We start from the raw sequence: 14,676 nt of genomic DNA, 5'->3' as shown, positions 1-14,676 counted from the left end.
ATTACATGAATTTATAAATTTAAAAGAATAAAACCTTGCATTGATTGATGGTTGTTAAGGTTGGCTCGCCTGTCAGAGGTTCCCAGGATGCATCGCGGCGTGCGGCCTCTCCTCTACTGTGGTGGACGCGGGTGAGTGTACGTAGCTTCAAGTCTTCTTTTTTATCCCGCTAAATCTGCGTTATCATAATGTATTTTAGTGTCTGTGAAGTGGTAAAATATAGTTGGAAGATTGAAGTGGTAGGTTTTACCAGTAAATAGTTTTGCAGAAAACAGATAATGATTTATTTTAACATTAAAAGATATCGCCCGTCTCATGTTTTTGGAAATGTTGATGGACCAAGCAAGGTAAACACGTGAAAATTTTGCATGGAAAATCTGGTATACTAAGTGAATTTATGCTGATATCCCCTCCAATTGTTATCTAAAGGTTGTAATTACATTATTCGAGATAGGCACACGGGATAAAACTAGCCAGGAGGCAGCTGTGATCTACCAATCGTAAAATTTAGAACGAAAAGAAACCACTGCCTGTATTATCGCCGGGTTTGATCAGTCTGTTTACTATTATTATACTCTAAACTGCTTTTATTGTTTAATTAATGAATATAGTGGAACTTATGCAACGATTTTTAGTTGAACGTTATTTTTTATACTGCGTGCTGGTTATAGGGGTGATGTGTTGGAAGTTTCAGACCCAGGCCAGGTGTTTAGGTTATAACAATGGTATTTACCGGTTACATATCGGGAATAATATAAAGTTTGCGTTCTAACACTGAATTTTCCACCATTAAACTGCTCAAATTATAAATACCATGGCAGTTGGACATCCATAATTTAGAGAGTTCATCCGATCAGTAGTGAAGAGCGGTCCGACTAATTACCCAAATGTAGCCGCAATGAAGTCAAATAATGGTCCTACATGAATAAATCGGACTGCCAATCACTTCTCGACTAGTATTTGGTGTCACAAAGTCACAAAAAATTGGTAAACTTAATTTAATCTGAGTTAATAGATCAAGTGCATGTACCTAACCTAACCTCGACTAGTATTTGGTGTCACGAAGTCACAAAAATTGATAAACTTTATTTAATCTGAGTTAATAGATCAAGTGCATGTACCTAACCTAATCTAACCTAACACAACTCAGATTAAAGTAAGTTTTCCAATTTTTTTTTTACTTTGACACCAAATACTAGTAGAGAAGTGATTAGCAGCCCGATTTACGCTTGTACGACCATCATTTGACTTCATTTGGGTAATTACTCGCAAAGCATTTGGTAACCCGATTTATTCATGTAGGACCATTATTTGACTTCATTGCGGGTACATTTGGGTAATTAGTCGGACCCGTGAAGAGGATTAAGGGTACATAAGAAAATAAGGAGTCTGCAATAGGCCGATTGGCCAGTGCATGGCAGCTCCTGTCGAGAGATACTACCACTAGCATCCATGAATCTATCTAGCCTACTTTTAAAACTTTAGAACATAAGAATGAAGGAAACTGCAGCGGGCCTATTGGCCCATACTGGGCACTCTTGTTTACACCCAACTCCTATCGCTCATATATCCATCCAACCTATGATTGAAGCTATCCAGCGTATTTGAGTTAATGATGATGTTTGGTAACTTGTTCCACTTGTCCACTACATTTCCAAACCAATGTTTACTTATTTTGCGCCTAAATCAAAATTTGTCTTAATTTAAAACCATTGTTACGAATTCGCTCCTGGTTGGATAGTTTGAGTACCTTTGTAATGTCCCCTTTGTTTAGCCTTGACTTCCATTTATACACGGCTATCATATCGCCCCTCATTCTGCGTCTCGAGGGAGTACAAATTAAGATGCTTTAACCTGTCTCTGTACTCAAGGTTCCTAATGCCTGGGATTAGTCTTATCATTCTCCTCTGAATTCTTTCCAAGGATTCTATATCCATTATGTACTACGGTGACCAGAATTGAACTGCGTTCCAGCACATACTACTTATTATATAGGACTAACCTGCAGCTGAAACTGAAAACGATTATAAAAACGCCAGAACATTATTAACAAAGCAGTTAAGGTACCCATAGCTTAACTCTTGTGGTGAGATTATAAAGGGGGACATACAACAAACACACATGTGCTGCCTTTCAATAGCACCTCACATAAGTTTCCGCAAAGGGAGATGGTAGTGCTGCATCTGGGAATATTGCCTAGATGTAACCCATTAATATGGAAAACCACGGATACCAAAAGGCTTTTGTAAATTGTTTGGTTTGTTAAAGTTTTTAAAGATATACTCGATTATCTATTCATTTGTTTCATGATGAAAATTCCTAATCCATTCTCTGAGAGACGCGGTTGCTTGGGAGTGTGTGACCTTGTCCGTCGCTGTGTGCAGTCCCTGGGGTATAGGCAAGGTTCTCTTGTTTAGATCTCCACCTGACACACAAGCTTTCCAGCCTCTGCACCAGGAGTCTTCCTGGCTCATAGATTTATAATAGGCTACTGAAATTTAATTAAGCTACAGAAAATGTTAAGTTTTTCAACTTAGGTACTAATCTACAGTATTTTTATATTTGTTTCAGTATCCACCATGAAGCTTAACAAGTTGAAAACTTCGTCTCGGCGCAAGAACAGGCATCGCTACTTCAATGCGCCCTCGCACATTCGCCGAAGGTTTATGTCTTCCCCACTCTCCAAAGAACTGCGCCAGAAATACAATGTTCGTTCAATCCCAATCCGCAAGGATGATGAAGTTCAGGTGTGTACAGTGTTTAGTTTATGACAATGGAGAATATTGGAAGCAGAGTTTTGTAATGGTAGTTGTGATGTAACAGTACAGCAGCTGAATTTTCGGGGATGAGGACTGATATCTAGTTTTTTTTTCCATAATGTGTTTAGAAGAAATATTAGGGCGTTTAACATTGTAAACTCAGTGTGGCTGTATGGTCCATAAGCTATGTGTCTAAGATGAACAAACACTGCCTACTAATGCTGGATGAAGAGTGTAGATTTCTATAAAAGTATAATAATATCAAGGGGGTTTGTGTTGAAAACACTAATACCTCCACCTGTATATGAAATACTGTATGGGGATTTCAGTTATGAAATTTGCAGTTATAAAAAATTCCATTTTTATTTATGGTCATTTTTTACCTTTGCTTCCACATTCCCCAATCTTTATGCAGGTTTTGTTTTTATTTACTTAAAACTGTACTGTATTATGTAAATTCTTATACCATTTCTTGTGTAGTTGCAGTTATTTGATTTTCTATGCTTGCCAATCTCTTGAGAATTAAATTTCCAAGCTCCTGGTATAACAAAAGGATGTTTTCAAATGATTGGCAACAATATGGGGGGAAGTGAGTGAATAGATATATTTTCAGTACTTGTGGTTTGTACTCTCAAAATGTTACTGGACTTGTTAATATTATTAATTATTACATATACGCTACATGTATGGAGCAGATAGAGAACAGTCTTAGCAAATGCAAAATGAGATATATATTCTGCATTCATAACTAACAGTTTTAAGGCAGAAACCAAACATTTCTCACGTCTGAAGCTGCACAATTCCCTCTTGTCCACGGGACCCCATGTGTTTGCATTCTAAAAATACTGTACAGTAAAACCTTCATAATTTGAAATAATGGGGCTCTAGCTGTTATGAGAGTGGGGGGTGCTATTCTGTTATCTTCCGCAATCAAAATTTTAACATTTCAATGTACAGTACCAGATTTAGGTGCTTGGTCCAGGATTATCAGACAATGGCTCAAACACTGGGCAGCAATGAAAAACAAGTGGAAAAATCTTGTGCATAAGAACATAGCTGTGATCTCCACAACTGACCAGTGTGAACTGACCGTGACCGACATGCATGTACCTGTAGTATAATACTTGTTTACACTGTGGTGGGTGGTCACATTCCATGGCAACATGTTCATCATATATATCATAAATGTTTCCTAATTTGAAGTTTTACCATATGTTACATAAATTTTAATGCTGTATAATTATATTTGTGCCAGTTACAGTATATTGTAATACACTACTGTACAGGTATTTCAAAATTTTACCAAATACTAAGAAATTTGTAATAAATATTTCTGAACAGCAAAACAATATGAATTATGGGTGTTTTCGATTTTAAGGGGTTCACAATTTTTTTCTTTTTTAATGTAAACAGAACCCCAAGCGTAAAAGTACCTGGATTACGTGTTTGCCTGTTCACTTGTGGTGTCAGTGGAATACACGCACATTATAGTTACCCATTTAAGTTTACAGTATTATCCTTTATTTTAGTCGGGCAACAGTGCTGTAGTGTGTGAGTTTGAACATAAATTCCAACACAGGAAAGCAATGCCGTTTTTCCCGCATGAGGTTAAGGTTGAGTAGCATGAGTATGATATCTGGGGTGTTTTTCTAGAATTCAATCCCCTTGGAATATGTGAGTGTATTGTACAGTATTCTGAAACCACTAAAGGGTTTTGCTATTTTGGAGAATTACTTTGCAGTACTCCTAGAGGAAGCTGGTGTTGTGGGGTGTATATTCTTGTGTTAGCGCACTAGTTTTTTCCATGAGGCTCATATCTTCTTGCTTTTTATGTGTATCTCAGTCTACTAATTATGGTAATGAACTTTGTTTGTGTTCACTTCTCCCTTGAAAATTTTCAGGTTGTTCGTGGACATTACAAAGGCCAGCAAGTGGGTAAAGTTGTCAGTGTGTACCGTAAGAAATACTGCATCTACATTGAAAGAATCCAGAGAGAAAAGGCTAATGGTGCCTCAGTTTATGTGGGCATCCACCCCTCTAAGGTAATTATGCTTTTGATAAAAGGCCTAGTGAATGACTCAATTTAGAGCATTTGTTAATTTGTCATGACAGACCTCGTATTGTCACATTAGATGTAACAACCAGGTGTTAGTGAGATTGCTACTCTCCATGATGGGAATTAGAATGGGGGTGGAGGAGAAGGGAGAAGAGAAGTCACCCCATGGTGCCATTTCACCCATAAAATTTTAGTTCACTTGGTGTAATTCAAGATTATTTTCTTTAAATCAACACTGCACTGCATTATATATTGTCAATATGTAAAATAAAATTCAAAATGACTAATAATTTGACTGGAAACACAGAAAAAAGTGTTTATGTTGAGTGTCTGAAGCAAGATGTTACCTCCACTGAAATGGCAGAGACTGGCGCCTGTATGGTGTGTTGACAGGCTGTTTGGCGCGCTAAAAACTAGTTTCCCTGTACTTAAATTATGTTAAATAATTGTTAAAATTATTAAAAAATTTAAAATAAGACTTAAAATAATTGAATAGTACAAACTAATGGATATTTACTAAAATGGTAAGGAATTTAAGCTCTAGAACTGATAACTGTATTGGCTGACTAATATGACAGCTAGTGTGCAAGCGAAAACGTGTTGAGGGGCGCTCGTAAGGAATTCGTTAACCGAAGTTAAGAATCTTATGGAAGGTAATTCGTTAACTGAGGGATGACTGTATAGTAATGTGCATTGAGTATTTGTCCTTAATTCTGGAAGTTTTACTTGGAAAAGTAGTGGCTATCTCTCGGGACTCATTGTGAGTAGCTCTTTCAACAGCACTTAGCTGTCGCATCTAATGTGGCAATACATATTCTGTTGTGAGTGCTTTGAATAATGATTTACACCGCTGTCATTTGTAAAGTTTCAGGAATCTTATTTTTATGCATATTCAGTTATAAAACATGATGATAATTGCTAATCCATTCTCTGAGAGAGTAGTTGCTGGAAAGTTGTGACCTTGTCCGTTACGGTGTGCAGTCCCTGGGGTATAGGCAAGGTTCTCTTGTCTAGATCTCCACCTGACACACAGGCTCTTCAGCTTCTGCACCAGGCATGCAAATGTCTGGCTCATGGATGTTAAAATGGCTGCTGAACATAACATATGGCTTCCATACTCATAAAATTTGAGGTTAACTATGGTTTTATGGAATTTATGAACACAAGTTCAGTTAAGATTTTTTTAAGAAACAGGTATGTCTGATTTAAGAAACATTGTTACACTTAATTTTAGGTTATTAATTATAAAGTAATAAATTAAACCTGGTTTTCATTAGTATGGAAGATATAGACAAATTACTGTTACTGATATATATTTTTTATTGGTTTGGTTTTGCAAAACTATTGATATTTTTAGGTTTGTGTGGTGAAACTCAAGATGGACAAAGATCGCAAGAAGATCATTGAAAGGAGAGCGGCTGGGCGTGCTGCAAGGCAGGGCAAGGATAAAGAGAAGTTCACTGCTATGGATACCTCTGCCTAAATAAAGCCGCTTTTAATTATCACCGGTTTTTCTCTTGCTACCCACAGTGTTGAAACTTTTGTAGGGTCAACAGAAATATTTCCTCAGGTTTGAACTATTATATTCAACAGGACTGGAGTCCAAGTCTTCATACATTACTGGGTTTCATCCTTTTCATGTATTGTACTGAACCTGAAATTGAGATACTTCATTTGATAGATAGAATGGTTTTATAAGGTATTTTAAGAAATGGCATTAGAATTTCTTTCCCTTATTTAAATACATTACAGTATTTCTCTTTATGGAGGAATGGTGTACCACAGGTAGCAACTGTAAAAGAAATGGACGTAAATATATATCTTGGGTCTTGTAATGGAGCGTGATTGGAAACTAGCAACTGTACATTATTGCTGTAAATTATGGTTAGTACTGTACTATACTAAGGTATCCGTCTTCTGCAACAAGGCTCTAAATGTGGTATACTTGTATTGCACAAGCCTACCTATCTCCCTCAAAAATTAGTTTTTTTTAATAAAATAATATAAATAAATAAATACTGTTCCTCATTCACTAACATTGTTGCTTCCTGGTTGTCCAACCCCATGACATATAGTGTGACCTGTGCCCCATCCTTCCGCTTCTACCCAGAACCATAAACGAGGAAATTTTTACAAAATATTCAAAAGTGAAAAATTATTGCATATGGTAAAAAAAAACGACTAACCCTATCAGGTGGGGGTTATTTCAGTGATAACTGTTCATTGGAGAAGCTTATGCACTGTAAAATAGACTCCATATGAAGTGATTTTGTTGACATTCTGTAGTATAAAAAAAAACATCTTGGAACATTTGCATGGCAGGTATGGGGAGAGTCCATTTGTGCCCAGATGTTGTACCGGACCCCACTTGCACCTCGCTCCTTTTCTCTTCCATGTGATATATGTTTGTATGCAGTAGACCCTTGCCATTCACGAGGGATAGGTTCCAAGAAATGGCGCAAATTGGCAAAACTGCGAATAGCCACTTGTACTGTATATAAATACCTTAGTGCACTAGTATACAGGTATACCTTTACTGTATTTACATTTGCATGTAAGTCTAGAGTTTGATGAAGTAGTGCACTGTACAATAAAATACAAAATTCGTGTCATGGTTTTGTCCATAGATTAAATATAACTCGTGAAGCATATGAGAGTGCACCAAAAGTTTAGCCCTTCGGCATATGTTTTCACCAAATTTCACGACACAACTTTTGTCTTTCATTGTACATAAGGAGATGTTTGGTTACTGAAGCATAGATGGATCATCAGGATTACTGGTGGAAGAGGGTAAATCTGGTGGTTGGTGGAGTGGTAGCTAATAGTTCGTTCTTGAAAAAACATGGTGATTGGTAGTTGTTTCCTCTTGTCTTTAAACATTTCCTGGTAAGGAAACAACACCTGGATTATTCCTCGGACCATCTTAAGGCTGCACTCCATGGAAGGGTCGCTGTTAACAATGAGATCATTCATCTATACCTGACGAAATAGTTCACCCAAATTTTCCAAGCTCCAACCTTCTTTTTGTAATTCCATAATGTCTTTCTCCATCTTCCTCAGCACTTTTTACCGACTATAACAAATCCTCTTCTGTAAGTTCCTTTCCATGCCCATCAATCAGCTCTTCCACTTCTTCAACAGCCATGTCTACAAACCCCTTACCACCCAACTGATTTGTAAATGTCATTCACATCCTTTACTATGGACGGAAATTCCTGAAAGTAATTCACTCGGGGCCAAAAGGTGTGCCAACAAGCTGTCAGTCTCTAGTTTGAGTTCATTGAATGCTTCAATGATGGTAATACTGTACTGTTTCCAACACTTGCTAACATCAAGGTCAGGGTCTTCATCCATGGCACTCCGGATACGACTAAAGGAGTGGTGTGTATAATGTCCCTTGAGGGTACATATTACACCCTGATAGAGAGGCTGGATAAGAGCATTGGTGTTAGGGGGTAGGAACACCACCTGGATGGCTAAACTGCATAAAACTCCAGTAGTAGGTATAGAAGCATGTTAAAGCATAAGAGGTTGAAGCAGGAAGAAAATAAGATTAAATTTTTGTAAAAGAAACGTTCAAAGAAAACTGAGTGTAGGGAAATGGCTCAAAAATCAAGGAAGAGCAGAGAGGTCTTCCAGCAGCAAAAACAGAAGCGTTTACTTTCCTTGAAAAAACTAGCTGATGCAATTAAAACTAAGAATAAAAAATACCAAATGAGTGAATATTACATGAGAAAGAAAACTAAATATTTTGTTTGTATATATCATGGAACAGCTTATTTTTTTTTTTTTTGTATTACGTATGCTATTGAAACCCCAGTTGCTGGTGCAATAGAGATAAATCCCTTTCGTAAATATTAAATTTTGAATTCTCACACAATACAGTGCAAAAAATAAAAATAAATAAATAAATTACTTTTTAGTTTATCTTCTTTCAATAATGGTGCACAATTTGAAATATTAAACAAATTCAAGTTTAGTAACAACTATAATTTGTAAAGGAATTATTCTGGCTATATGCATGAAAAATATTGTTGCACTAAACATATATGTTTGATTTTGGGTACTGTGTATTTTAACGTAGGTGTTCACGAAATGAATAACAATGTGAGAAATTAAGTTAAATATGGTGGAAACTTCCTGGATAGGTATTTATTTCCCCAGACCCCCCCGGCTCAAGAATTTTTTTTTCCAAGACCCGAACCCATCCCTGAAGTAGAAAAATTGGTTAACAAGCCATAAATCGTCTAAATATTCGCATAGAAACTAATTTTTTCCACACCCCCCCCCCAAAAAAAAACAAAAAAACAAAAAATACAAAATAATCTACCCTTACATTGTGGTCCTCTGACCGCCTCATCAGCTGTAAATATCATTATTCTTCTGCTACCAATAAAAGCAAAGGAAGGTGATGCAACTAAATGGTCCTAAGATAGGCAAATTGCATTAAAATGGAAAAGGAGAATATATTAAATATATAGAGGAATGGTAAAATTATGCATTTAAATTTTATATCTAGCTATAACATTTTCTGAAATGAATGAATAAAACTATTAATAACAGTGTTCACAATGACGCAATAATAAAGGAGGGTAGTGGCGCTGGGTGTGTTAACTACCACCTTTCCGTCATATTTCTCGGTTCCGTCGTTTTTTCTACAAATTGAATTTTTTTCTAGCCCATCTCGCTCAGACGAAACGTATCGCATTTTTAATAAATTGCTGGTGTATTTTTTAATTGCTTTTGCTATTCCTAAATACATCTGATATGTTTGTTTACATTGAGCCATGTGTACAACTTCACAACTTCTTCATGGCCTCTCTCTTAGTTCCTGTGTGTACTGTACACATGACAGAGAATATTAGATCTTATCGTCGCGTGTTGGACCCAAGGGCAGAAGGATTGACACGCTATTTCTCTACGCGTGTGTGACAAGACGCGCTTAGGAAGTTTATGCAAGTAAATGAAGGAAACAGTGCTAGTGTGACGCCGCCTGAAGCGTAGTAATAGGAAATACAAGTATAATTTCAACATCTCGGCTGTTATTATGAGGTATTGTCATTGTGTCCTGATATTTATTATCTTGAGATTGTAATTTTGATCAATGGCATTTCTAGAGTGACTAAGTTTTGCTGCTATGACGAGTATTGTTAATATGAGCTTTTTGAGATGTGACATAACTGTGTATACCCAGTACAAGTACAAAACTAAATGAGAGACTTATCTAGTTTTTTTAATGTTAAAATAGTGTAATTACTAACCTTGTCAAGCGCTTGAAGACCCTCGTCATTGAAGCACAGCAATAACATAACAACTATAAAATGTACACGTAGAATTAAATTTTGTAGTGATAAGCTATCCTATTTGCCTCGGTTGTGCTTGTAGTCCCTGTGGAGCATGTGAATATTTATGTAATCGTATATCTACCTTTAGTTCATTATTTTACACATTCTTATTTCCTCTTTATTATGTATTCTTTCTATTGTGATCATGGAAATTGGTTAATTTAATAACCCCGAGTATTTACGAAACCGCTTATGGATAACGACCATCAGTATCAGAAAAGATACTTGAACGAAGCGGTTTGTGTGCAAAAGACCTTCCGTGACAAGTGATTCACGGGTGGGAACACTGAGATGAGAATGTGCGCGTAAATGGCCAAGGGCTTACACAATTTTCTGAAGAAAGAAGTTTTGAAATGGCAGTTAATAAGAAACTGAGATCAGTGAATAAACAGAACTAAGAAGAGACATGTGTGTTTTAATGTGTTTATTTCATTTATTTCATTTTATCATTTTATCCTCTTCATCACTGATCGGCTCGTTAGCCGTTTGGGCGGTCGGTCATGTCTCTGGTACGCACGCCTCTGGCAAGCAAGTACTGGACATGCACTGGCTCCTGAATGTATCTGAACCTGCTCCAGTGCTGGTCATGTCTGGTCTTGAAAGAGCTCACACTCGGTGCCGTCACAACACTCTGGCAAGTTGTTCCAAGAGCTCACAACTCTCACTCCGAAAAAGTTAGTCCTCGCAGTTTTATGGACTTGTGGCTTCTTCAACCTTGAGCTGTGACCCCTTGTGGGGTGAGCGTCCGCCAGCTCCAGGTATGGACACTCCTTTGGACATTTTCAATCAACTGGCAGTCCATAGCATACCTTGGGACCATGCGGGGAAGCACTTCACTCTTGAATATCGTTACGAGGGACGGACCATCCAGATATCTGAACGACCTTCTTAAAGACCTAATAATTTAGTTACTTGATTCACCTTCTTCTCACAATGGTCCGAGAACTTCAATTCATTGTCAAAATACACACTCAGGTTGACTGATATGTTCAATGTTCTGGTCGCTTTATCCGGGTCACACACCACTCGGTTCTAATCACACCCATGATGGGTGACCCATCAGTGATTTAATGAATTAGTCAGTCCGTTACTGAAAAGTCGTATGAAGTTACAGAAGAAGCTAAGAAAAAAAAATATTTCGTGGGTATCTTAGAACATGTGACTCACCATTTCCAATAACCCAGCATCTTATTGGCGAGAGCGCGCGAGCTCAGACGAATCTCCTTAGGGCAGCAATATTCCTTGGCGTTTTGGCGGGACCTGATCTGCCTGCCTTGTGCTGGCGGTCTCTTGGGAGAAGGGAAGCCCTGCTCCCAATCCCCACAATTACTCCTTGATCCTTCAGACGAAAGCTCAAAATGCCTATATTTCGGCAATCAATCAGAAGCTGTATTAACTGTGGTATATAGAAGAAATATTTGAAAATTATGCCGTATGGTTAATTCGGATATCCGAATGGATTTTTTCTTCTGAATAGGTGTTTTTAATTTGGCAAACAAATTTGTCTAACGAAAAGTCATGTTTACATCACAAACGTTAGGCGCTAAACTGCTTTCTACGCATCTCTTATCTCTATTATTCTGTAAGGTTTCTGTACCCCTTGTTCTCCACACAAAATTAGAAGAGGAGTAATGACAACAGGTAGAGACAGTGAAGCTACCGTAAATATTTCAGCCTTAAAAAAGCTGATCATATTAAGTTTTAACGTGAGCTCCACCACCCGAGGCCACGTATAAGTGAAACCGGAGACTCGTGTACATGAACCTGGTGACAACGGAAGGTCGCTTGTTAGCTTCCTTATCATGATAGCGACACTGAAAGCGGTACATCCTGATTTAAATTCCTTTGCAATACTAGGGGTGGTACCGAAACAACATATTTTCTACTTTACTACTCAAATTGGCTGTATTACTGGCGAGTAAATAGTATGTCGTATGACAACTATGAAAAAATGTGACGGTTTTTCTTGCTAGATGTTTACTGTAATTTATCCTTTACGGTTGTGAATATCCATATTTTTATAGTATTTACGATATTAAATAATATCAGTTAATTTTTTTTAATCATGAACCAATTTCAGGAGTTTATACTTTGTGCTAATTGATTGCGAAAGAGTAGTATTTTTTAGATTTCACCAAACGAAAGGCCAACAGGCAACACTCCAGTGTCAACAAATGGTGGACTAATCTTAAAAAACTTTCACAGTTGAGGTATTGTCGAAAACTGAGGTTTTGTTAGGTATCACTAATACCTAACAAAACCTCAGTGATACCGTATCACTGTTGACCCCATTAGAGTATGACCTCTTTACATTTGGCCTCAAAGAGATTGTGGCAAATACCACTATTGTTGCTACTACTGACTGACTTCTGCAGATTATAACCCAAGCTGTGACCTCAATCATTTATTGACATCACCACATGTAATCCCGCTACAAGCTTACCTCATTGCAAGTTGACCCATCCTAAGTTTTTCTTGACCTTTACCCCTAAATATCCAATCTTTCCGTAAATGAAAATGGAATTAATCTTCGTTATAGGCACAGTCCCCTTCACTTGTGCGTTTACAGGGGCTCATTAGATTTTGTGGTGTGGCAGACCTCTGTTTGTTTACATTCGACAGAAAGAAACCCACAATAGTAAACATACTATGGAATCAAAGTAAAGCAATTTTAAAATCATTATTTCAATATAATGATTTATGGAGTGTTTATATGACGAGCACCTGTAAGCCCGCTAGTGGTGGGAACTGTACGTATACAGTACTTTATGGATCACCAATTATTAACGTACAGTACATTAATACTAAAAAAAAGCGACTGATTTACATTATCTTGTACTCACCAAAGATAAAAATTAGTGTAAATAATTAAACCACAAATATTTCACAGACAATAAGGCGGGGTTGTTTTTACAAACATGGTAAACCCCCGAGATTGTCATCTTACTCTCGCTGATTGGATGTATGTGTTAGCTGTTCTCAAGGGAAGAGGGAGAGAGAGTGTACTAGTGAGTGACGGATCATACTCGTATGTGAGACACACACACACACCACCTGTTGCTGCCACACAGTGAGACACACACACACCACCTGTTGCTGCCACACAGTGAGATACACACACACCACCTGTTGCTACCACACAGTGAGACACACACACACCACCTGTTGCTGCCACACAGTGAGATACACACACACCACCTGTTGCTACCACACAGTGAGACACACACACACCACCTGTTGCTGCCACACAGTAAGACACACACCACCTGTTGCTGCCACACAGTGAGACACACACACACCACCTGTTGCTGCCACACAGTGAGATACACACACACCACCTGTTGCTGCCACACAGTGAGACACACACACACCACCTGTTGCTGCCACACAGTAAGACACACACCACCTGTTGCTGCCACACAGTGAGACACACACACCACCTGTTGCTGCCACACAGTGAGACACACACACACCACCTGTTGCTGCCACACAGTGAGACACACACACACACCACCTGTTGCTGCCACACAGTGAGACACACACACACCACCTGTTGCTGCCACACAGTGAACACACACACACCACCTGCTGCACACAGTGAGACACACACACCACCTGTTGCTGCCACACACACACACACCTGTTGCTGCCACACAGTGACACACCACCTGTTGCTGACACACACCACTTGTTGCTACCACACAGTGAGACACACCACCTGTTGCTGCCACACAGTGACACACACATCACCTGTTGCTGCCACACAGTGAGACACACACACCACTTGTTGCTGCACACAGTGAGACACACACTACCTGTTGCTGCCACACACTGAGAGACACACCACCTGTTGCTGCCACACAGTGAGACACACCACTTGTTGCTGCCACACAGTGAGACACACCGCTTGTTGCTGCCACACAGTGAGAAACGCACCATCTGTTGCTGCCACACAGTGAGACACACCACCTGTTGCTGCCAAACTGTGAGACACACAGTATCTTTTGCTTTCACAGTAAACTGAAATCTCCCGTTGATTGTCCCTGTGTCTGTGATTAATAAAAAAAATCTTTATTGAAGTCACCAAAAAATCGAAAGTTTTTATGAAATTTATTAAAATATGTCTGCATATAAAAGTCGTAACTATTATACAGAATTTTATTTTCAACTTCAAAAAAATATGGAACAATTACTCTAGTTTTATCCTGAATTATGATCACCGAGTATTTCACTATTCTTCCCTTCGATAACTATTTAAATTTTCAAAGTTCCACTCATTGTAATTTATATTCCATGTATACAGAGACGTGGGTTAGATAATTATCTGTTATATCTGTGATGCTTCTAACACATTTCGTCACCTATTCGGTATTAACCTAACCTAACCAAACCTAACTTAACCTAACCTAACCTAACCTAACCTAACCTAACCTAACCTAACCTAACCTAACCTAACTTCATAGCCTCCAAAACAAAGACATTATTATCTAAATTATAATAAATATAACACAATATT

General features: G+C 38.1%; 1 protein-coding gene across 2 annotated transcripts; it reads left to right on the top strand.

The window, feature by feature from the left end:
* The first annotated feature begins 70 nt into the window (after positions 1-70).
* Positions 71-6,320, top strand: LOC121864221 (60S ribosomal protein L26-like). 2 transcript variants are annotated; one of them, XM_042363266.1, is made up of 4 exons: positions 71-137; positions 2,572-2,747; positions 4,661-4,801; positions 6,173-6,320. In XM_042363266.1, the coding sequence occupies exons 2-4, from the start codon at positions 2,580-2,582 to the stop codon at positions 6,296-6,298; spliced, it is 435 nt and encodes a 144-aa protein (XP_042219200.1). In that variant the 5' UTR covers positions 71-137; positions 2,572-2,579; the 3' UTR covers positions 6,299-6,320. The 2 variants fall into 2 exon arrangements, with proteins under 2 accessions (XP_042219200.1, XP_042219199.1); XM_042363265.1 differs by having other exon boundaries at positions 108-131.
* The last annotated feature ends 8,356 nt before the right edge of the window (positions 6,321-14,676 follow it).

Source organism: Homarus americanus, unplaced genomic scaffold, assembly GCF_018991925.1.
Source record: "Homarus americanus isolate GMGI-L3 unplaced genomic scaffold, GMGI_Hamer_2.0 scaffold26351, whole genome shotgun sequence".
NCBI classification, from domain to species: domain Eukaryota; kingdom Metazoa; phylum Arthropoda; class Malacostraca; order Decapoda; family Nephropidae; genus Homarus; species Homarus americanus.
Note: the sequence above shows the minus strand (reverse complement) of the source record. Positions and strands in the feature narration are given on the sequence as shown.

Coding starts and splice junctions, on each gene's coding strand:
- LOC121864221 (XM_042363266.1), top strand. CDS start 2,580: ATGAAGCTTAACAAGTTGAAAACTTCGTCTCGGCGCAAGAACAGGCAT. Junction 2,748..4,660: donor GCAAGGATGATGAAGTTCAG/GTGTGTACAGTG, acceptor GAAAATTTTCAG/GTTGTTCGTGGACATTACAA. Junction 4,802..6,172: donor TGGGCATCCACCCCTCTAAG/GTAATTATGCTT, acceptor TGATATTTTTAG/GTTTGTGTGGTGAAACTCAA.